This window comes from Megalobrama amblycephala, linkage group LG16 (assembly GCF_018812025.1).
Source record: "Megalobrama amblycephala isolate DHTTF-2021 linkage group LG16, ASM1881202v1, whole genome shotgun sequence".
Lineage (NCBI taxonomy): Eukaryota > Metazoa > Chordata > Actinopteri > Cypriniformes > Xenocyprididae > Megalobrama > Megalobrama amblycephala.
In genome coordinates this window covers 3723719-3747879 of record NC_063059.1, presented here as the reverse complement: position 1 = coordinate 3747879, position 24161 = coordinate 3723719, and the positions used below count along the sequence as shown (strand labels likewise).

Sequence of the window (24161 nt, the reverse complement as noted above, 5' to 3'; positions counted from 1 at the left end):
GTCCCATGTTAAATTGGCCAAGTTTATAGCAGAAAAAAACATGTTTACAAGTTGGTTCAAATTGTGGTTTTGGTCTATACTGCTATTTTTGCCCTTCATGACAACTCTGAGGGGGGTGAATTTTTTTATAACTTATCCGTTTAAATTATATTAAGCCTTAAAGTTCTGCATAATTAAGGGCGTGGTCACTTGAGTGACAGGTATATTGCGCTGCTGTCTGTGAGCCGTCATGTTACCTCAGCTGCCGCTGAATTTGGCATCTCAGCTGTATTTGTGCTCGATTATTTTATACAATTATAAAATATGGCTTGCTGCATAATATTCGAGACTGATGTGTGTCTGTGTAGATGTGCATGCATGGGGAAGAGACACAGAACACACGTTGTTGGATCGTGGCATTGGCTGAAAGTTTTGGTTGTGAGATTTACTGCAATGACAATGGCGAGAGGATATCAAAATCCGACAGCACTGCTTGGATATTATAACTAAAACTGCTGCACTATTTTGAAAAAAATATACTTTGGACACAGGCTCGTTTGTTTGTTAGATACGATCGCTGCTCAGATTGCATCCTTTCTTGAAGAACGATGACAGAGAGCAGATCATTCAGAAGAAATGTGAAATGTTTTTTTGTTTTGCAATGGACATTCATATTTTACCCAAGTGCCACGGATTGGATTCATCTCGCAATCTCTATTTCATTATAAAGGTATGAAGTCCCATTTGATTTTACATGTTGTTATTTGCACACCCAACACTACTGGTGTTGGAGGATCTATATCTTAAAAAACACCGTAGATTGACAGTAAACCTTTAGAACGTTCTGATAAAACTTATCTTCATTAATATTTTAGATCGTATCTTAGATAGATATATAGCTCCTTTGCTGCTAACATGGTCACGTCGAGCTAGGCGGGCGTGGTTTCAGCAACCAGTCATATCAGCTCAAACCACCTCCCCGCCTCTTTGCCCATTTTCAGTTATCCGGGAGTGACGTGCTGTGACGCGCAGCTAAGATGGCCGCGTCCTCATTTAGGCGTCAAAACTGCTGTTCAGAACTCTATGGGTGACGTCACGGACGCTACGTCCATATTTTTTTACAGTCTATGGTTTGAGCACTGATTAGGCTATGTATACATAAGATTAAAGGCTCATTAATATGATGATTTATGGCTTATTAATATAAATGCGCGATTAGTCGACTAATGGCTTAAATCAGTGGTCGCCAACCCGTCGATCGCGATCGACTGGTCGATCTTTATCACTGTTCCAGTAGCTCGCGAAAAATAACAGAAATATGAGTACAAAGATACATTACATTTCTCCAGTCTTTGTATTGTATTTTTGTATTTATTTTATGTTATTTTCTGGAGACAGACAGATAAAGGTAAATAGCCCACATTATGTCTGAGTCTGTAAACGGCCGTTAACAAGAGGCCAGAGACGCTGAAGACGGACGCGAAGAGGAGAAAATTCTGTAGCAGGCAGAGCAGCTCACTGTTCACGATGCTCGAAATATAGGAAGAAAATATAAATATTGAATTGGGGGTGAGGGATTAGAAATTCATCTCTAAAAGGAGATCAGTCTTCAGGAAGATTTCGATGGCAATGACATTTTATTTCCCTCTTACCTCCGAATAAAGTAGCTAATTATTAGCGCAGTTCAACTTTGTTTACAGCGGTAACCAAGGAAACGCTGTATCACTGCTGCTCCATAAAAGCGCCACCTTCTGTCAGAGTGAATCTGCGTCTCATTTAGCCTGCTGTTTTTGTTTCATGCTCTTTTTTTGTGTGTAGCATTTATAATTTCACAAAGATAAAGTCAGACCGTTCTGTTTTTGCTTTGAATCTTGAAATTAAATCTAATTCAAATAAAAAACAACTGCTCATGCAACGTGCGTAGCATCTTTGTTTGGACTGTGATTAAAGCAGTGGTTCCCTCTAATTTGAAATGGCTATGTATTTTTGTTTATTATAATAATATTAATAATAAATATCTGCAACCAGTATCGGAATCGGCCAATTTGCTTCTAAAAATAAATAAATAAATAAATCAGAATCTACAATGACCACGAAAAAAATACAAAACACAATCTGGGCTGTCTTTTTCTATCAAGTAGATCTCGTCTTTCAAAAAGGTCGAGGTCAGGGATCTTGGGCTTAAAAAGGTTGGTGACCACTGGCTTAAATGAACGACTACTGGTCGACTAGAAAAATCTTTAGTCGAGGGCAGCCCTAGATTCCACCAAATCAGCTTATCTTTGTAAAATGGCACAGCTTTTTAAATATATTTGCACGTACACTCTTAACATCAGTCAATCAAGCATTATATTAAGATATTATAATAATCAAGCACTATTTAATGAGAGAACTTTAGTAACTAGAACTAAAACACATATTTGTCATTTTAACTGAACTTAGGACTGGTGCGGGTGCTTAAGATATTGTTGGTCATTCAGTGTTTCCGTAAAAAATATATAATCGTAACAGATAATTATTATTAAAAGGATAATTCTACTACTGATAAAAATATACAACGCACTAAGGATTGATGAGCTCCTGGGTTCATGAATATTCATCACATTGTCAGCACTGATTTACTGAAATCAAAACAGGGACGAAAATAGATGAGCATCAGCCAATGAGATCGCAGTTTGCGCATTAGTGCCGCCCACTACCAGAGAAACCAGCATCTCTTCTTGCTTGTTCTTAACAGATGAATAAATCCAAATGAACTCTGTTATTTTGACAGGAAAATAGAATATCATTTACATGTACATTTTTAACCCTATAAATATTGGTGATAGTTACAACTAAAGACTACAAGTTGTACAAACGACTTAGTGTTTTTTGCAGGGAAAAAAGCAGAATGAACACTGACCTAAATGGAGACAATTTTTATTTTTAGGTGGGCTATGCCTATTAAGATACAAACCTGTAGAAGTTGTGCCTGAGCCGCAGTTTGATGGTGTTCAGGTCAGTGGGATATGCAATGACAGCACAATATGTAGGATACTGAGCAAGATCGACCGGACCAGAGAAAGGTGCTGTGATGTCTGTTGAAGAGGACAGAAATTGACATTTGATAAGACAGAGGGTCACATTTAAAGGGTCAGTTCACGCAACAATGAAATTCTGTCATTAATTACTCACCCTCATGTCGTTCCAAACCTGTAAGACTTTTGTTCTTATCTTTAAAACACAAATGAAGATTTTTTTAAATTCTCTAATCAACATTTTCAAGCTTTAAATTGTACATTAAAAAAAAATATAATAATCATCCAAATGAATTGAGTGGTTTAATCCGAGTGTTCTGAAGAGACATGTTTGCTTTATATGACAAACAGGCTTTTATTCACATATAAACTTTGATCAACATAGAGCACATCAAATATGGCAAATGAAACTCAAAACGTGTTCTTGATGAGTAAGAACCAATGAGGTCTCCTCAGACTAGGATTAAACAGCTCAATTCATATGGATTAATTTTACCATGTCTTTATGAACTTTTAGCAGCTTGAAAATGTTAATTACATGTACTTTCAATGGATGAAGAAATATTATTCATAAAAAAAAATATGCGTGTCCCAAAGATGAACAAAAGTTTGAAACGAAATGAGGGCGAGGTAAAAAAAAAAAAAAAATATATGACAATTTTCATTTTGGGGTGAACTAATCCTTTAAGTGCTAGTAGACCATCAAAATCTGATTTGCTTAAAAGGTACACTATGTAAGTTTTTTTTGTTCAAAATGAACAAAGTTTAAATAACACATCAACAATCCTTCTTCCTAAACATGTTTTTGTCTTTCTCTGCTTCACTACGGTAAGCCAAGTGTTTATATTTTAGACCTTACGGATGTTTTTCGTAGGAAATTGCGAACATAAGTCACTCGCCTATGCGTGTCTCGTCTTATTTGTAAATAGAGAAAAGTGCAGGGCTCGACATTAATGCTTGTTTGGGACGAGTGGATTTTTTGAAGGGGCAAGTGAAAGAGAATTTTATTTGCCCGACCAGACAAGTAGCCTGATTAAAATGTCAATAATAAAATAACTAGGGAATCGCCAAAATGCGAGAATGCCTTATTTTTTATTATTATCACATTTAGTGTAAGTGGCATTCGTTAGTGGATAATAATGTATAATGTACTGATGGTAACAAGGTTGTGCTGTCGAGGCTTTTGATTGTTTTGATTCAGTGTTTTGAATGAATCGTTTGATTCAAAGATTCAATGACCCATTCATAAACAACTGACTCATTCTTGAATGAATCAGCTGTTTGAACAAATCGTTTGAATGAATGATTCAATGACTCACTAATTAAGATGCCATCTGCCGCCACCTACTGGCAGTTTAGTTTCATTTTTAAAAGTATTATTTTTCTCCCAACATTTCTTATTTGTATTTTCAAATACTGTAAAATATTGTAAAAAATTGTTTTTTTTTTTAGTGTAAATGATTTAATTTGATTGGAAACAGCCCTATTTTGTGTTATTATTCTAACTGAATTTATTGATCAAATTCAAGAATTTGAAATGAATCATACATTTAATAAGATTAGGGGAAAAATGTCCTTTATAAAAGGTAAAAAATAAATAAATGCAGACTTAAAAATTATGTTTTTTTAGTGTAAATGATTTAATTTGATTGGAAACAGCCCTATTGTGTCTTATTATTCTAACTGAATTTATTGATCAAATTCAAGAATTTGAAAATTTTTACTACAAGTTAACTTTTTATTACAAGTGAATGACCGATTTACAAGAACATGACAAAGCTTAATGTCGAGCCCTGAAGTGGCACAGGTTGGTTGTCACAACGAGAAATGGACCAGTTAAAACTCCAACCCGTTTTGAACAAACGACAAACAGAGGAGAGTCTGTCTGAACAACAGAGCTCAACGAAAACAATCAACACTGCGGGATTTGAAATCGGAGATGGCATTTTTGGCGAGCAAGTTGAGTAAGCTATTGTATTGAACAGATAAATTATCATATGTAGTTCATTGTAAAGCATTATCTATTGTGAAGGGTCATATTCATCTGCACAGAGCCGAAGCACAACCAAAACACCATTCTTCTGCAAAAGGCATGCAGATTTTTTCTAGCGGGCCAAGTGTTACGTTGTGTAGCTTTAAAGATATGACACAAAACTGATAGAAATAGATCACTGTAAAAACTCAGAACAGGATAACTGCGAAATCAAACGTACCCACAGTCACAAGCTGTTCTATGCCTGCAATGACGCGTGCGCTCTCTTGGTCTCGACCCCTGTCCCCCCATTCACCCTCCTGAGGTTTATACAGGATATCGATCATCTCCTCATCTGTCACAGGCACTCCAGCGCTCTCCGACTCCGGCTGTTCAGCTGCAGGATGGAAACCCAAACAATCCAATAAACAGACCATTTGCTTTATTAAAACAATAAATCGCCTTCAAACAAACAAGCCAAACAACCGAATTTAGTGCAAAGACTGCTGATTTGCATTGCATTTATCTGGTTAAATAAAGCTCAAGTGGTCAGAAGTACCGTTTTCAGGAATAGCTTCAACATCCCATGGACTCAGCTTTTCGGTCTCGCCATTATCCCATCTGCAAAATCAGAAAGTTAACATCACAGCCAATGCCTAAGGTCTACGCCACAGCTCCCAATAATTCAAACAAAGTTTGGGCTTACTTGACTTTGAAGCACTGAAAATGGCTGTCGGGATACTCGGCCTGATATGGCTCCTGACAAACTATGGTCCCAAACCACCAGGCGTCATCGATCACGGAGCGAAACCGATCATCTACAGAAACCAAAGCAGGAAAACCAGAACAGACATGACTGAATGCTTGATTTCTGTAGAAGACTGAACTGAATCAGGGTACCACAGCAGGCTTTCTCGACTCTATTCTCAGGCACACTTACTCGGTCTCCACACTCTGTTCCGCGCCTCGTCGTAGCTTTGACGCAGCACCAGAAAATCAATTACATCAGGCATGTCATGATATCTAAGGAAAAACGGAACCAAAACAGTTAGTTTTGCTTAAAAATCTATACAAAGAAGCTGAAAGATCATTTTAATTTTAAATCATATCTTTCCAACAGTGCTGGGGAATAAGCAATTACATACAATCTGGATTATGTAATCAGATTCCTATCGGTTACTTTCTCAAACTTTAAATAATATTACCCAGAATGCACTGTAATACACAGAATGCATTGTAATATACTGTAAAACAATGTATCCTGGGAAATATTTGTCATTTTCAAGAAAGCATCCTATAGGTTACGACAAATACAGTGGGTACGGAAAGTACTCTAGGAAGGGTTCTGGTCGTCCCAAACGTCTTCCATTTAAGGATTATGGAGGCCACTGTGCTCTTAGGAACCTTAAGCGCAGCAGAAATTTTTTGTAACCTTGGCCAGATCTGTGCCTTGCCACAATTCTGTCTCTGAGCTCTTCAGGCAGTTCCTTTGACCTCATGATTCTCATTTGCTCTGACATGCACTGTGAGCTGTAAGGTCTTATATAGACAGGTGTGTGGCTTTCCTAATCAAGTCCAATCAGTATAATCAAACACAGCTGGACTCAAATGAAGGTGTAGAACCATCTCAAGGATGATCAGAAGAAATGGACAGCACCTGAGTTAAATATATGAGTGTCACAGCAAAGGGTCTGAATACTTAGGACCATGTGATATTTCAGTTTTTCTTTTTTAATAAATCTGCAAAAATGTCAACAATTCTGTGTTTTTCTGTCAATATGGGGTGCTGTGTGTACATTAATGAGGAACAAAATGAACAAATGATTTTAGCAAATGGCTGCAATATAATAAAGAGTGAAACATTTAAGGGGGTCTGAATACTTTCCGTACCCACTGTAATATTACCCAGAATGCATTGTTTTACAGTATTTTACTCAGAATAGTAAAATAGTAAACTCAGAGTAAACTCAGACTGGTTACATTTTTTATTGGTTACATGATAACTTAATATTCACAAAATGGCAGTAAATTATTCTTAATTCAGTGATTTTTCTCCCTCATTATTTATCTTTTACATTTTTCTTTCTAAAACAGCCTATTGCATATATGTTCATAAAGGATATAATTACATGGAAAATTGAGAGGCCACACAGCATAAATAAAATATTTAAGCTTTGCTTTATTTTCAAAAGAATGAAGCAAAATAAATAAATAAATCATTTTAGTGAGTATTACTTGTGACTTCCTGCAGTTCCTTCACCAAAACCCTTATGTAATGTTTAATGAACTTAATGTTGTTGGAACGAACGCGGCGCCAGTTTTGTTTTTTTCCGTAAGTTGAATAGGGAAGGTGTAGGACATCCAGCGTAAGCGTTTTGAAGAATGCAGAAACGGGAAGTATGTTCAAGGCGATATTTTGTGTTTATAAAGCATATACATTTACATTTTTTTTTTTTCAAAAATGACCGATCGTTTCGCTAGATAAGACCCTTATTCCTCGTCTGGTGTCGTTTAAAGCTCTTTGAAGCTGCACTGAAACTGTAATTTTGACCTTCAACCGTCTGGAGGCCATTGAAGTCCACTATAAGGAGAATAATCCTGGAATGTTTTCCTCAAAAACCTTCATTTCTTTTCCACTGAAGAAAGAAATACATGAACATCTTGGATGACATGGAGGAGAGTAAATTATCAGGAAAAGTTTATTTAAAAGTGGACTAATCCTTTAACTTTCTATTATAGAAAACTAAATGGGAGCAATAGTCTGGAAATGCAAATATTTTTCCCATTCTTTTCCAGACCTGGAAATTACTCCAATTCCAAACTTTTCCAAACTACATAGGAACCCTGACACAATTTTTATCAATCTGTATTCAGTAATGGACTAAAATTTGTATGTAATCTACCCAGCACTGCTTGCAGACTTACTTTATTGAAAAGGATCGGTCTGTTATTTTGCCTGTTCCAGGGTCAATCAGGGTCAGTTTCAGACAACACAGGGTTGGAGGGCAGACTTCATACTTGATCCCTGTTATTTTCACAAACTCTTGGTCCTGATAAAAACATGAGATTTATAATTTTCAAAGCCAAACATGCTGAAAACATTAAAAGGTTAGGTGAGTTGCATGCATTTTTTAAAGAAATGTTCATGGTTAAATACAAGGAAACAGAACCTTATGACAGCATCTGTGGCTTGTTGTTGGTCACTACAACAAATAAATGCAGACAAATAAAAATAGCCTTGCTGCACTACCTATGTCTCCATCCAAAGTTGCGAATTAAACTTTGCATTTGCACAGGTGAAATCAGTGAGGATTTTTCTTATATAATAAATTACTTGCACCTCAGAGCGTGCAGATGAAATGCAATAAATGCTGTCATGTTATCTTGTGTTTGGAAGACGCTTCTGGGAGGGAATTATACCAAATCATTCTGAAATGACTAAAACAATATTTTAGATAGTGTGCAATGAGATTGGTTCACTGGTAATAGTTCAGTTATCTCTTGAGGTAAAGTCACATGTTTTTTATTTGATGCGCACCCAGGAATCAATTCGGTAAATGTGTTTCCATCGCAGTTTGTGGGCATGTTTTCTTACCAAATAAAAAACATTATTCACCTTAATTGAGCGCTTAAGTTTTGTGCGCATTTTAAGATTTTTAGGAGCATTTTGGTATTTCCATCAAGCATATTTTTATGCGACATCCTAAAATTTGCATAAAAATATATGGATGGAAATATAAATACTGACAAGTGATGTTTGTATGCAAACTGTTACGATCAGATCAACGCAAAGTTGACTGCATCTGATAAGAACAAATCAGTAAAATCCTAGGATTGTCTTGATCTTACTCTTAACTGCATCTTCTTCCATGGCTGTCTGTCTAGGTTAATGGGGTACAGGTTTGTCCTACAGACTGCATCCACATACGCCTCATGACCCTGACGAAAATAGATGACCTGTGTACAGAAAAAGAGTTGATTTAGACATGGATCAGTTATACGTTAATACAAACGGAACTTATTCTGTACCTCGTCTCCCATTTGAGGGACGAAGGGGGACTTTCGGGGAATGACATCAGTAATCCACGCTGGGGGACGGAACTCATTTGAGATCTCTCTGTTAATGGGAGGCCTCGGTTTTGGTGGCTAAGGATAAGAAAACAAATTGCATTGAATTCAAACCATTTTTTCATGAAGACAAACACAAAATAAGTGCTAGCCAACAGTAAAAATACTTCTCCAGAATTACAACTAGGGATTTAAATAAGAACTTCAGTACCAAGTTGATACTTAAAGGATCATATAAGAATTTGTAATAGTGACAGTAAAGGCCTCGATATACTTCAAGCTAAATCGAATAACAAACGTTCGTTTGGAGTTCGAAACATCTTGCCAAAGCTAACTTTCCAGAAAAGTCCACGTCTTTGTGTTACCATTGATTCGTGGCAATTACGTAATAGGTATGTGGCTCTGAGGCTCAGTCTTCTACGACATGGAGTTCATTTCTTCTGTTCAGTCCGTCGAGGTCAGACATCCGGGAGTAAAAACATGAACGCACCGAAGAACCGCTTTATAGTAGAAAATGAAGTTGTAATCCTAATTGAAAACGACAGAGTCAGTTTTATTTCATGTTTAACACTATAAAGCTGCTTCATTTAAAGGGGTGGTTGATTATGATTTCACTTTTTTAACTTTAGTTAGTGTGTAATGTTGCAGTTTGAGCATAAACAACATCTGAAAAGTTACAACGCTCAAAGTTCAATGCAAAGGAGACATTTTCTTTTAAAGAATTCTCTGTTTTAAGGCCGGAACACATCAAGCTGACACCAACGAACTAGCGGCGACAAAAGCAGACTGCGGGGTTGGCTCATGTCGGCAGCGTCTGTGTCCAAAGTTGCCCTGACACACCAAACCAACGCTCGACACCCGATGGCCAAGTAGCACGTCCGTTCTGCGCCTGCGTAAGAAGAAATACCTTTCCGTACCAGCAGGTGGCAGTATCTGAACAGAATGATCAGATGGCCCGACGAGCTCCGACACCGATTCAACATCGGCCGAAAAAAAGCCGACGAGGACCAACTTCAGCTAACGATGCGGAACACATGCCGTCATTTTACGCCGGACTGCTTCACAAACGAGGGTCAATTCAACACAAAAGATGAACATGACGGCACATGCTAGTGGATGAGTTGAATCAACTCCACAGCAACTACATAAATTTATCCACTAACCATTCAGAAACGTCCGGTTTCATTCTAAAAGTTGTAACTTCTTCCTGAGTCTCTCCATCAGTGTCGACTCCGGTTTGAACAATGTAAGGCTGAACACCGTTACTGACAATCCTCATTTTGGCTGCGTGAGATTCTCCAGCTTTGTTGTTGTTGAATTATTTTTTTTTTTAAATAAATGTGACGTGATTGGACTGGAAAGGCGAATTGCAGAGCTGGTGCAAACATCTACATCGCTATGATCTTAACTGCTGTTATTTTTGTTGTGTTTATTTTGTTATAGAGTGGAAAGAGCGCAGCACACAATTACATATTCATCTAAATGGCGCTCTCAGCAGCGTGGGCCGCATCGGGATGTTCGTGAACAATATAGCTCTGGTCACGTATTTCAAACTTCTTTTTACCCCTATTCAAAGTATGAAAAACACTACGCTGTGAGTATATCGGGGCCTTTCAGTAATGGATGTGCTGTACGGCCCAATAGACACCTTTGGCATTTTGCTTTTGGCCTTCTTGTGCTTTCTGGGTGAAGACATCTGCTCCTCTTCATCTAGAGTTTGCTCCTCATCCGCTACATCTTCGTCCTCCTCATCCTCTTCCTCAGAGCTGCTGATCCTGCGGGTAGCACGTCGTCGGGAGGACGGAGACGCGGACGGTCGCAAATTTATTCCTGCATCTGCCATCCAGTCGGAATAATCACTGGAGGAGTGGCTTCAGTCATGAACAAAGAGACAGTGTAAATCTTTCCCACATGAATATGTTAGCGATGACAACATGAAATGAAATCACTATATGGACGTCTTATCAGTTTAAGGGTGTAGCTTATAATTTTGTCACCAGCAGGACCAAACAGAATTCAAAAATTGAGCATTTCAATTAGCTCAAAATTTCCAATAGTTTTTGAGTATAAATAATAATAGCTGTGCCAGGCATTCCATATCTTTACATTTTCAATTTTAATTTGATTAACTGTAAGGTATTATTGGAAGCTAACTTGCAGATCTTCCTTTTTAAAACCAATTAAGGTGGCAACACAAATACCTTGAGCTATCACTCCTCCATTCCTCTTCATCCTCAATGGACAAATCAACATCACTGCCCTCCATTTCACTATCCTGCACCAATAAAACATACACACACATTGTTATTGACATGTCTAATATGGCAGCGTTTTAAAAAGTAAATGATCACAAATGCTCAACCTCGGAAGACGCCGTCTCCTCTCCTTCCTCACATGAGAACTCTATGTACTCTTCAGCCAGACTATCTTTACGTTGCTGGTTTTTCTGCCGTTTGCGTGACTGCGCACGTTTGAGGCACGGCCCTTCTTCATCAGAATCATCCTATGGGCAGAACCATGATGTTCACTGAGTGTTGACATCAATTTCCATAATGCAGTTCATAAGGAGAAAGAACCCTACCCTGAAGCTGGCGTGGGTCACTCTTCTTCTCTTGACGTTGTAAAGGCTGACCTCCTCATCTCCCATGGATGTTCTGAACGACTCCTGTGCCCTAAATGAAGAAGCAATTTGCATTGTTATCCAGCCTTTCTGAATGCTCTATTAACCTGGCTGAACTTAACCACTGCCATAAAATCAACCATTTTTACAATGATACCAGTCTTTTTTGTCTGATAATCAACATGAGTTGGTTCCCTTTCGAGGGAATTTCAACGCTGCATCATAGTGTTGACGCTAGGGCTGCACGATTATGACAAATCATAATTGTCGATTATTCCCTTAAAATTGTAATTGCGATTATTAATTTCAATTATCACAATTACATTGAATGATGTTTTGAGTTTGTTCTACCTCTGTTTATATAGCCCTGTGTTTCAGATGTTCTTGGTCAGTTCTCATTTATGCATTTGCGTTATTCTCCTGCGTGCTCATTCTGAGTGTTTGGATTATTAATAACGCCCATTTTGTTTTTGAATCTCTGTCTTTGGCTGTGTTTACACTGCCACAAAAAATCTGATCTTTTGCTCACATCTGACACAGATTGGAATTTGTTGCACACACGTAAACAGAAAAACCTGCACGAGATCCGATTTTTTCCGCATCCGATCTGAGCCACTTCCAAATGTGGTTTTAAATCCGATACATATCCGATCTCTGGACATGCAACCTACGTCTAAACACGTACAGTACAGTCCAAAAGTTTGGAACCACTAAGATTTTTAATGTTTTTAAAAGAAGTTTCGTCTGCTCACCAAGGCTACATTTATTTAATTAAAAATACAGTAAAAACAGTAATATTGTGAAATATTATTACAATTTAAAATAACTGTTTTCTATTTGAATATATTTGACAAAGTAATTTATTCCTGTGATGCAAAGCTGAATTTTCAGCATCGTTACTCCAGTCTTCAGTGTCACATGATCCTTCAGAAATCATTCTAATATGCTGATTTGCTGCTCAAGAAACATTTAATGTGTACAATTGTACAAAATATTTGTGTACAATATTTTTTCTCAGGATTATTTGATGAATAGAAAGTTCAAAAGAACAGTGTTTATCTGAAATCTAATCTTTTGTCACATTATAAATGTCTTTACTGCCACTTTTGATTGATTTAATGCATCCTTGCTGAATAAAAGTATTCATTTCTTTAATTTCTTTTCAAAAAAATAAAAATAAAAATTCTTACTGACCCCAAACTTTTGAACGGTAGTGTATAATGCTACAGAAGCTTTGTATTTCAGATAAATGCTGTTCTTTTGAACTTTCTATTCATCAAGGAATCCTGAAAAAAAAGTACACAACTGTTTTCAACATTGAAAATAATCATAAATGTTTATTGAGCAGAAAATCAGCATATTAGAATGATTTCTGAAGGATCATGTGACACTGAAGACTGGAGTAACGATGCTGAAAATTCAGCTTTGCATCACAGGAATAAATTACTTTGTCAAATATATTTAAATAGAAAACAGTTATTTTAAATTGTAATAATATTTCACAATATTACTGTTTTTTACTGTATTTTTAATTAAATAAATGTAGCCTTGGTGAGCAGACGAAACTTGTTTTAAAAACATTAAAAATCTTAGTGGTTCCAAACTTTTGGACTGTACTGTATATCCGATTCCCCTGGGAATCCAAGCCACCACACGGCGAGGGCGGCACGTTTGCTCACTAAAAGATAGCTTTAATGGTGTATTATGAAGCAGACGTGCTTGTATGCACTCGCACTAAAAATTCGCAGCTTTTAGCCTATCTTTTTCTAGAAAGAAATTGTGCACACACATACATTCAGCAGCTAAATTTCAACCTTTGCCCAGTTAATTTAAAAGAGACCGGCATGTTGTTCTTATAAGCCAAAAGCTTCATTGTAGCTACTCTCTCACTTTACTCTCTCCCTTGCTCTCTCGAATTGACTGTAGATAAAATATCAAACGCAAATTACCTTTATTTTCCAGTCTATATCCGTTCAGTCAGAATTCGCGCTGCATTACATCCATGACACTGACAGCTGTTTACTTATCCATTCTGACAGACCACCGAGCCCAATCACATGAAACTGCATAGGCCTATCAATAATACGAGTGTGCAATATCGTGGGTTAGGGTTATGCACGCGAAAAATTGCGTATCATATGCATATATTCTACGAGATTACACACGCGTACTATTGATACGCATTCTCATGTGATCGTGTTGGACCACCCAACGTGAAATATGTAAATAATTTTAATAGCACGGCCATGATCTACTATGTGCATGTAAAGCTATCAATGACAATCATTTTGGGCAGGAAGTAATGTAAACACAGATATCGGATACCAGTCGCGTCTAAAGTCAATGTAAACACACTGGCCAAAAAAAACAAAAAACAAAAAAACAAATATGGTCAAAAGATCAGATCTGTGCATTAAGATTTGGTGTAAATGCAGCCATTGCGCCTGCTGCCCACATTGTAACACTTATTATATAGCAAAATAATAAAAATAATAATAGTAATTTTAAAAAAATGTCAGTAACATGGTCATTTTTATGGTCTTGACGTGAATACACTGCATCATCTGACCTCTGCCAGCCAATAGTTTTCACTGGCATGTTTTCACACGTGCTTCAGACACCGGTCACACAGGAGGCATCAACACCATGACGCAGCATCTTGTTCTCTTCTCAGGGAACCGGGTTACCTGCGATGGAGCACCTGCGCTCCTGTTTGCATGTCTCTCTTTAAGAGCCAATAAAAACTGAACCCATATAGGTCGCACAAAAATTCCTTTTGCATACAAAACCAGAGACTTGTCACGTTCAGATCAAGCCTCCAACATGCTTCTATTGCATTGTTTTCACTCTATAATGAGACTGAGTAATATGCGTTTACAATAAAAACTGAATACAAATGTAGCAAATATGTAGATTTCTCGTGCTCATAACTTCATGAAAAACGCACAGATATTACTCACTCAAAATGATCACAAGATATTACTCACGGAACGATTTAACATACGTGGCTAAAAACATGTCTCATCTTTCCGGGATGCAGTGTGTATCCAATGTTCCCAGAACCATCCATGTTCATTTTCCAACGTGGAATAACACAAAATAGGAATGATCTTAACGCTTAGAATCTTGTATTTTTAATGAATTTAAACCATTTTTAAAAACTCCTAAGGAGTGCTGAGAAGCGCCTCTAAACCGGAGTTTACCGCCCATGGGCGCCATCTAGCTGCGAAAAAATTAATAACACTTTATTCAACTATATGCTATCACCACAAAATTTTAAACAGATGCACTTCACATGTAGCACAGCATCACCAAAAATATTTTTTCTCCGATCTTATTGCCTTCCTGAGTTATTCCATGTAAAATTAAAAAAAAGAAATTATAAAAAAAAAATATTTTTTTTTTTTGTCTTTTATCAGCAGTTTCTCAGCAAGAAAATGTCCAAATGCAATGTCATTTATATTTTCTAAAAATGTAAAAAAGTGTTCTAACAAATGATACCTACCTTTTGACACTCCTTGCTACAGTTTTGGTGTTATAAGTCTTTACTTTTGTGTGTGTCGCTCAGGGAAAAAAACCTCTAAAAGCGCCTTCAGGTCTTAAAGGGTTAATAAAGGCCATATTTAAAAATGTCCATATTTAATAAGTTATGAATAGGGGAAGGACGTAGCGTAGGACGTAGCGTAAGTTTTTGAACTGCAAGAATTTTAAACTTTATTTGTACGTTGAATATGGAAGGTGGTCTGGTGGAAGCTAGATATTTTACTTCATAACTTGTTAAATATGGATATTTTTATTACACAAACGCATCGCTACATTTCAGAAGGCCTTTAGTAACACCCCCGTAGCACACGTTTATGATGGATGTACGAGGATGGAATCGCTTTCTTCAGCTCATACTCATCGGTCCCAGAAAGAAGAAAGTCATAAACACCTAGGATGGCTTGAGGGTGAGTAAAGCTTGGGCTAATTTTCATTTGAAAGTGAACTAATCCTTATGTATGAGAAGGAATTAAAAATGAAAAAAAATATTAATTTGATGTCAGACCCTTTTCTTTACCGACCTTCACCAGGATTAAATAAGGGGCTTAATTTGTACACCGATAAAATAACTGAAGAGAATAAAATTTAATTTAATTAATATATAAACCTCACCTGTAGCCACTTGCCGTAAGCTCAGGTACCACCACCCTGCGTCTCCAGGCCTGAAGGTCCCTTTCTGTTGCCATCTGACTGCGTGGAGCATTCTGGTGCATCTGCCGAACTCCCTCTACCTGTCCACTGCGCCGTAAACCCACGTTAGGTGGAGACTGCACCTCCATGCGCTCGTTCAGCGACACTATGCAATCAAACACAGAATTATTAGATGAGACTTGGAGTTTCAACTGCAAATCTACTGGAATGGGTGTCAAAGAGTACAAGGCTGTGATTTAAATGGCAAAAGAGGTCAATGTATAGGCACCTCTGCGGGGAGTTCCAGGGTCTGGCACACGGGCAGCAGCAGGAACGCCACCCTCTCCCTGAGCTGCAACCTGTCTGTCATGATGCTGTTGAAGTTGGCGGATGGCAAAATCCAGGGCGCTGTGACGAACCTCCTCACTCTCGGCAGACTGCTGACTGATTACCTGCTCCACGACCTCACCATCACCTGAAACGCAATGAAGGCCATTTTCAAAGATGTAAATCAGAAACACTCAGTATGATCATAATGTTTTTAGTGATGGACGCGTAACCGAAAATATATGTAACACTTTATTTTAAGCTGACATAGTCACGTTACATGAACTTGCTATAAAAAAAATAACAGTAAATTTAGCATTATGCAATTACAACCAACCCTAAAGCAAACCCTAACCTTAACAGTTATAGTAAGCATATGTAGTCACCTTAAAAATAAGGTGTAAGATTGGGGTTAATTTGTAGGTGAGTGAATAAATAATGAACAAATTACAAGCATAGATAAATATAATAGAGCAAAGATACAAATGAAAAATAGTGCTTTTATATTTTTCAGGTAAGTCTAACAGTATTCAGGTACAGAAATTGAATAATCAAATGTAAAATACTATAATTAATCCGTGTTAAAATTACAAAAGTGATTTTTCTCTTTGTCTTTTGTTGTTTGATTAACATTCATGACACAGAAAGCAGCAGGAATATTAGGCTGCTGTCACTTTAAGACCAAATGAGCAGATCCAAAATAGTGTAACACATCCCGTTTTCTTTCTCAATCGTTTCGTTCACCTAAGCGAAAAGCAATTGTGTTTATGAGGATACTTGATGTTTAATTACATTTTGACCTTTTTTTTGCATGTACATGGCTGTGTGTGTGCCACACCTTCAGATTTGAGTTCTCTTTCAAGTCTTTGTGTGCTCAAATGGTTTAAAATCGCTTAAATGTTTAAACTGACAGGACCTAAAACATGTTGAAATGATGGCTGAACAATTAATCTGAGAATCAGGTGCGTTTTGAACCGTGGTGTCTGGTCCATACGGATTAACGATTCCTATACTTGACTTCGCACATCCTGCGATGGGACTATCGCAGATACACACATTGTGATATTGATGCTAAAATGATATATCGTGCAGCCCTAATGCTGACTTTAATGTAGCATATGTTTGAATAAGTGAAAACAAGTTATTACAGCCACCATTTAAATACTTTTATTTCAACATTGAATTGGAGTAAAAACAATTACATGGGCTCTCTGAAATGCTTTATGTTGATTGTCAGTTATTCCCTGATAATGACTTGTCAACAGCAACGCTGTAAAAGTGGAACTCATCCAGGTATTTGAGGCCGGCAGTTCTTTCATACCTCACGTATCACGCCACTCGCACTCTCTCGTTTAATTTAAATGCAGCTGATGCCATCTTATGACTCAGTTATCGACTGTATTTACTGTAATAATGAAACTGGAGGACTTCAGTATTAACAGTAGGCCTACAGTAATATTGTTAAAGTGTTCGCCGTGTTGCTAGAGTGGTTGTTTTGTATACTGTAATAGAGAAGTTAATAAGCAAGTAAGATTTGAAAACAGTTTCTTAAATCAATATTTCATATCCCCATCATTATTTATGTGGTGAAAAGCTGTATAAAAAGTGATACATCTGTATATTATGCCAAAAATGTCTGACTTGTTTGAACATTTTTTCCTTTGTGGATGTTTTGCGTTTAATGAGCTAATAAAATATTTAAACTCAAATCAATATTTTGTGTTCAATTTACTCATGTGGCAAGTAGCCGCTTCACATAGGCGTCTTGATCACCCTGACGGGGTTAATTCTGCGATAAACGGCTGGATGTACATTACCCTCAAATCATTAAAAGGCTAATATAAAACTTGTGTCTTATGTGCAATTTAAATGATAAATTATAATAAAAGTGATAATAAATTAGATTCATTGATAATTAAATAAACTTTATCTTTGGTTTTAAACTAAAGATGAAAACTTTCATTTCGGTTTTGGTACAAATTCTTTTAATTCAAAAGAACCGGTTCTGAAACTGGTTTTTCTAGACACTGTTTACAGTGAACTCTGTGCATGCTAAAACAGTCAACTGTGAACTAGCGATACATTACAACAACGTTATGTCAACAGCAGGGAACTTACTTGTAGCGACATAACCCAGTTGAGGAACTAAATGCTCATCTGCAATGTTTTCTCTTCCTGGGACCAGTCTTTGAAATCTGGGAGGGTGAGGGTTCCCATCCACGTCCACCAGGAAGGGAGAAGGCATCAGGTGAGGGGCCTGCTGGGTCTGCTCATCCAGAACAAACCCATTTGAGTCCCGGATCAGTGGCCGATAGTCAGTGTGGAAAAACACCTGGTCTGGAAGCTAAGGATCATTTTGGAGACATTAATTAAAACATGAAGTTATATTTAGGAACTTGGTGCAATACAGATATCAAAAGATCAACTTCAGATTCCTCAACTAGAAATCATACAAACCTTCTCATAAGGCTTGGAGCTCCCAAACCCGAAAATAACCAGATGTCCGTGAGAGTCTGTCATTGCAAAGCGATGACCATCAGGGGTGAACTTACAGTCAAATACAGCACCATGTCCTTGACCTTCAATCTACACCACAGGAAACAATAATTAAAAAAAAAAGCCTGTCTAATTGAAGCATCTGGACCAATCAGACACACAATCAATTATATTTAATAGGGCTGGGAGGAAAAAAAAAAAAAAACTTTTTTTTTTTTTCTTTCTTCAAAATTCAAATGAAATTGCTTTATTTTAGTCCTTGCTTACAGAAGAGGTGGACAGAAGTTACCCACATTTGTTCTAACAGAGGGCGAAATGTGTCATTATCTATGCATATCACGTGACGTAATATCTCTTTCAAGCAGACGAGAGAAAGCGATGTGACACTACCTAGGCCCATACATTGATATATTTGTGGCAGCTTGCCACAAATTGACCGCCACCACAAATAGATTTAACCTCTTCCAAAAACAGTTTTGGTGGGACGTGTGGGAGAAGCACTGTATCCTTTAACAGCCATGACTCACTTCATGAATATTAATAGTAATGAATGCACTGAAAAGCCTTCGCAGTACTCATATATGCTTTGCATCAGATATCAATGAGAGAGATACACAGTATAAGACAGTAAAATCATATCGCAACATTCAAATGTGTTGGCGCTGCCGCTGATCCGAGAGCAGTCGTCATTATTTCAACCTCATAGTATCATTATTTCTGTGATACAATAGTTCAAATTATCATAGAAGTGCTGGGATAAAAGTTTATAGTTCAGATATAAACACTGATGTCTACGGTAGCAATCAAACTCCTTTTGAAAACGATGCTTCAAATAACGACTGTATTATTTACATTGTTTTACCACTAGATGGCGACAAATGACTAAAATGATTTTTTTTAAAAATGTGTGTCATTGAATCGGTTATTCAAGAGAATGTAATAATGTATGATACTCAGAAAGATGTAGTGTTGCCGGTACAGAAATTTTAAAAATGTGACGCTTTGAGCGCTGTTGGGCGGCTTCGTAAACACCTCTGATTGGCCATTGTGTACGAATCCGCTCAACAGCCCATCAAAGCGTCACATTTATAAAATTTCAGTTTTGACAACACTAGAAAGAAGTTCTGGAAATCAAACCAAAGGATCATTGGGATACTCTACCATATTAAAGTAATGCATGGTTTTAATGCCTCTGGTGAGGTCCCATATGAAGACATTCCCATCATGCCCCGCAGACAGCATGACACGAGGGTCATAGGGATGTGGCTCCAAAACGTACACCTCTGCCTCGTGACCCTGTGAGAAGGTGAAGAGAGATTCATTCAGCTCTATATATCTATATGCTTGACGGTGTAGTGTCAGACCTGTTCACTGAACACATGATACACAGGCAATAACTTTCTCAAAATAGCAAGATACAATTCTGTTTGGCTACTTAAACTGCTTCATTTTAATAAATTGTTTTATTTTGGTCATTTAACCTGTTAACTGACTGTCAGTCCTGCTACCGAGACACATGGTGCACTTTTTATTGCCTTTTCCCCTAGTAATCATCATAAATTAGGTATCCTTTAAAAGCTTAAACCCCTAAAATTAATCCCATGTAGTCTACTATTACACATGCTACAACACATACTATTACACCATTTACATTCACGTAAGACATAACCGCCTGTGTTCATGTGAATAACTCACTATAAGATGGATATTTTGGTGTATTTGACCGTTTAAAGTAAAACAACTCAATCTGGAACGTGCGAGCTCTTTACAGGCGGCTTGTGTGCGCGTTGTTGGTATAAGCACAAAGAAATCATCTCTCAAAGAGCTACCGAGTTCTACTGAATTATATAAAAACGCTTGGATGTTCAAATTGGCATGGTTTAAAAAGATGTGGGCGAGTGATTTCCGTCAGATGTCCCGAAACGCCCACCAGAGTGTTTTTATAGTGCTTTTATAGTGCAGGCACCATGTCTTTTGAGGCCAGATGCTATTTGCTTATTTTGAGAGATAGAGAGGGCAGAAACTTCTCACAAGAGAGTTTTCAAATTACTGATTTGATGTGTTGATTAATTTACTAATAAACATTTGCGGTAATTTCATGCTTTATGAGCGCGAAACCTGCGAGTGAGTAAAATTATGCGCAATACCCGCACCAAAATTCAGACCCGTGGTATTGATTTAATATTGATATTTCTGTATTAGATTGTGGTACCGTACCAAAGCCAAAATTGTGGTACTGAGCCATCCCTACTCTTGCATTGCATGTTCATGCATGTTTGTTGGTGGAGCAATAAAGGGAGGGTTGTGTTTGTTTGGGTTGATTTCAAATATCAAGAGTGTTTCTCAGAAATGGTTTACTGCACCTTTAAGTTTGGAGAGTACATTTTCACATTTCAACAGATTTTAATTAGTAATTGTTGCACTGTCTGCATTGCTTATTTTTTGCTTTGTTTGTTGCCAAATGTTAAACTTGAAATGAAAAAATAAATGTAATTTTCAGAATTTCTGTTAGGTTTGGTCAGGTAAAAGACATTTAATATTTAATCTGATGAACTTCTGGAGAGACAAATAAATGACAATTACATTTTTTTTGTTTCGAGTGATCTAATCCTTGAACTAAATCTCAGGATCTGTGCATCAGAAAATGGTCTTACTTTAAGGATATGAAGCAACTGTCCAGTATAGGAATTCCACACTTTGAGAAGATAATTGTTGACGGCGGTAATGACTGTGTTGTCATGGCGGTCCCAGGACACCATGGTGACTTTGGGTTTGAAGAAATTTTCTTCCTCTGTTAAAGGTGCAGACCTTTAGTAAACAAGAAAAAACTTTATTAGCATATCAAATCTGCATCAATGAAACACTTGAGTTTTGCGGAGGCTTTCCATACCCTGGAAGAGTGGCAGACATGTCCAATAAAATGCTCTTCCATTGGTGTTTCTGATGCAGTCGCCATATACGAGCAGTGCCGTCTCGACTGCCACTCACAAACCTACAAGAGACATTACAGAATGATGTATAAAACACATGAAGTAAAACGATAGTAATTCACCTAAATTTACTGAAACAGATCTACAGGTTTCATTTAGCCAAATAAAAAAAAATGTTCATGTCTTTTTTTATTAATTTGAAAAGAAATTACGGTTTTTGAGGAAAACATTACCAAGCAAGTGTTTACAAAGCGAACGTCAAAGACTAAGTCAAACGCCCTTTACAAAAAAAGGTAAAACAATGATGTTGGACAATTTTGAAGTTGGAAGAGAAAATCGAGTTTTTCACCCTTTCGCGGTACTTCTACCTACGTCACACGTGATCTTTCCAACATGATTACGTCATGTGTGGCACATTGCAGAGCAGTGCAAGATGAGCATTTGTGGTTAAAATGTATATAATTTTATTTTTTTTTTAGAAAATGGCCGATGGTTTCTCTAGATAAGACTCTTATTCCTCGTCTGGGATCATGTAGAGCTCTTTGAAGCTGCACTGAAACTGACATTTGGACCTTCAACCCGTTGAACCCCAGTGAAGTCCACTATATGGAGAAAAATCCTGGAATCTTTTCCTCAAAAACCTTCATTTCTTTTCCACTGAAGAAAGAAAGACATGAACATCTTGGATGACATGGAGGTGAGAAAATTATCTGGAAATTTTAATTCAGAAGTGAACTAATCCTTTAAACCGCACATAAATTGTAGTCTGAAGCCCTGTAATATGTAATATAGTGCATATATTTAACAAAATGCTCATCTCTAGAATTATTTTCTTCTAGTAAACCATCAAACTAAGGACACTGGGTGGCTTTTCTGAAGTAAATGTAACGGTACATGACTGTTTGCAAGCTGTTTTAATGATGTCTTTCCACGGTTGAAACAATACTAGTCAACCTATCCACACAGCTCACATGTTTAACTGTTGTAGCTGATCCCTAGTTGAAACAGACACCGACTGTTAAAATGTGCCATTGAAGAATCGCAATTAAACATAACCAAATCTGTAAATAAATTCGGCCCTCAAAAATGTATTTTCGGTGCATCACTAAAAAATAAAAAAATAAAAAATAAAAAAATAAAAATAAAAATCATTGTTTGTATTAAACCACCAATGTTACCTCTCTCCTGAATGACAGAACTGGATGCTGTCCACCTTGTCCTACAAAAGAAGAATCAGGACACATCATATGAGATAATCCCACAAAACCTAATGATTTAATTACTCCTAAAAACTGAGCGCTCTTACTGTGTGAGAGTCAAGCTCAGCTAGTTTTTCAGGACAGCCACTGCCCAGGTAGTATATCCTGATGACATCATCTGTGCTTCCTGTTGCAAGGAACATGCCACCTGTATAAAGAGAAACAAACGCACACTGAAAAAGCCTTACATAAACACACACATGTGTAGAGATGCAGTAGTTCACACATTCAGTCCATCTCACCAGGGCTGAAGGAAGAGCAGACTGTCTGAACACCAGGCCTCGGCCTCTCTGTGAATTTGTGTGGACGATCGCTGGTCAGCATTAAAGGAAAGAAGGAAGAATGAACCTCAATCTCTGACCTGCTCCTCGTATTTTCATTCTAACGTGGTGAAGAGCCCTCACCTGAAACAGTTATTATTCACATCCCACTGCCAGAAGCACACCGTTGCATCAGTTCCTGTGGACACCATGTACCTTTTGGAGCCCTTGACAAATGGAGAGAACTACAAAGAGAAACAGGATGTTGGAGTGAGCAAACAACATGAAAATGATACAACTGAAAACATTAACATTAAAGGGTTAGCTCACCCAAAAATGAAGATTCTGTCATTTACTGACCCTCAAGTTGTTTCAAACCTGTATGAGATTCGTTGTTCGGCTGAACACAAAAGAAGATGATATTTGAAAGAATGTCAGTAACCAAACAGATCTTGTCCTCCATTGACTGCCATAGTATTTATTTTGCCTACTATGGTAGTCAATGGAGGGCAAGATCTGTTTGGTTTCTTCCAAATTATCTTCTTTTGTGTTCAGCCGAACAAAGAATCTCACACAGTTGTTTGGAACAACTTGAGGGTCAGTAAATGACAGAATTTTTATTTTTGGGTGAACTAACCCTTTATGCAACAGCTGCTGATGGAACGGTGTTCTCTTGCAAACACGTGACTTTATCTGCTACTTGGTGACGTTCTACTGTAACAGTCTACTGCGGGAGAACAGCTGATTTGCCGTAGTCGTTAATATGTGACAGATTAGATAAGTAATGTTATATTTTATGGTTATGCAGCATTTTAAATTGTATCTGTACATGGTTGGTCAGGTTCTTGTCATAGTCGCGAGTTTGCCCATCACAGGCATCAGACGAGCGTCTCCACGCAGCAGATCCTTCGTGTGTGTGACGGATAGATTCCCGCCACTGTTTTAATTTTACATTTTAATATAAAGTCAGCGAAATATAAAGTCAATTTTTTATAAAGTCAGAATTGCGAAATATAAAGTCAATTTTTTTATAAAGTCAGAATTGTGAGATATAAAGTCA

General features: G+C 37.4%; 1 protein-coding gene across 2 annotated transcripts in view; it reads right to left on the bottom strand.

Moving 5' to 3' along the window:
* brwd1 (bromodomain and WD repeat domain containing 1) overlaps positions 1 to 24161 on the bottom strand; it is a 50857-nt gene that overhangs the window by 14532 nt on the left and 12164 nt on the right. The window contains exons 9-32 of one of the 2 annotated variants that reach the window (XM_048162147.1): positions 23246 to 23346; positions 23084 to 23154; positions 22889 to 22989; positions 22761 to 22801; positions 21543 to 21644; positions 21307 to 21460; positions 19814 to 19948; positions 18614 to 18742; positions 18275 to 18500; positions 16119 to 16304; positions 15812 to 15995; positions 11618 to 11708; positions 11399 to 11539; positions 11238 to 11311; positions 10685 to 10907; positions 8998 to 9114; positions 8818 to 8925; positions 7894 to 8018; positions 5909 to 5991; positions 5675 to 5786; positions 5528 to 5589; positions 5210 to 5365; positions 3154 to 3192; positions 2936 to 3056 (exon numbers count right to left, since the gene is read on the bottom strand). In XM_048162147.1, the coding sequence (XP_048018104.1) occupies positions 2936 to 3056; positions 3154 to 3192; positions 5210 to 5365; positions 5528 to 5589; positions 5675 to 5786; positions 5909 to 5991; positions 7894 to 8018; positions 8818 to 8925; positions 8998 to 9114; positions 10685 to 10907; positions 11238 to 11311; positions 11399 to 11539; positions 11618 to 11708; positions 15812 to 15995; positions 16119 to 16304; positions 18275 to 18500; positions 18614 to 18742; positions 19814 to 19948; positions 21307 to 21460; positions 21543 to 21644; positions 22761 to 22801; positions 22889 to 22989; positions 23084 to 23154; positions 23246 to 23346 (2882 nt within the window). The remainder of the gene's footprint in view (positions 1 to 2935; positions 3057 to 3153; positions 3193 to 5209; positions 5366 to 5527; positions 5590 to 5674; positions 5787 to 5908; positions 5992 to 7893; positions 8019 to 8817; positions 8926 to 8997; positions 9115 to 10684; positions 10908 to 11237; positions 11312 to 11398; positions 11540 to 11617; positions 11709 to 15811; positions 15996 to 16118; positions 16305 to 18274; positions 18501 to 18613; positions 18743 to 19813; positions 19949 to 21306; positions 21461 to 21542; positions 21645 to 22760; positions 22802 to 22888; positions 22990 to 23083; positions 23155 to 23245; positions 23347 to 24161) is intronic. The other variant, XM_048162148.1, reaches the window with a different exon arrangement.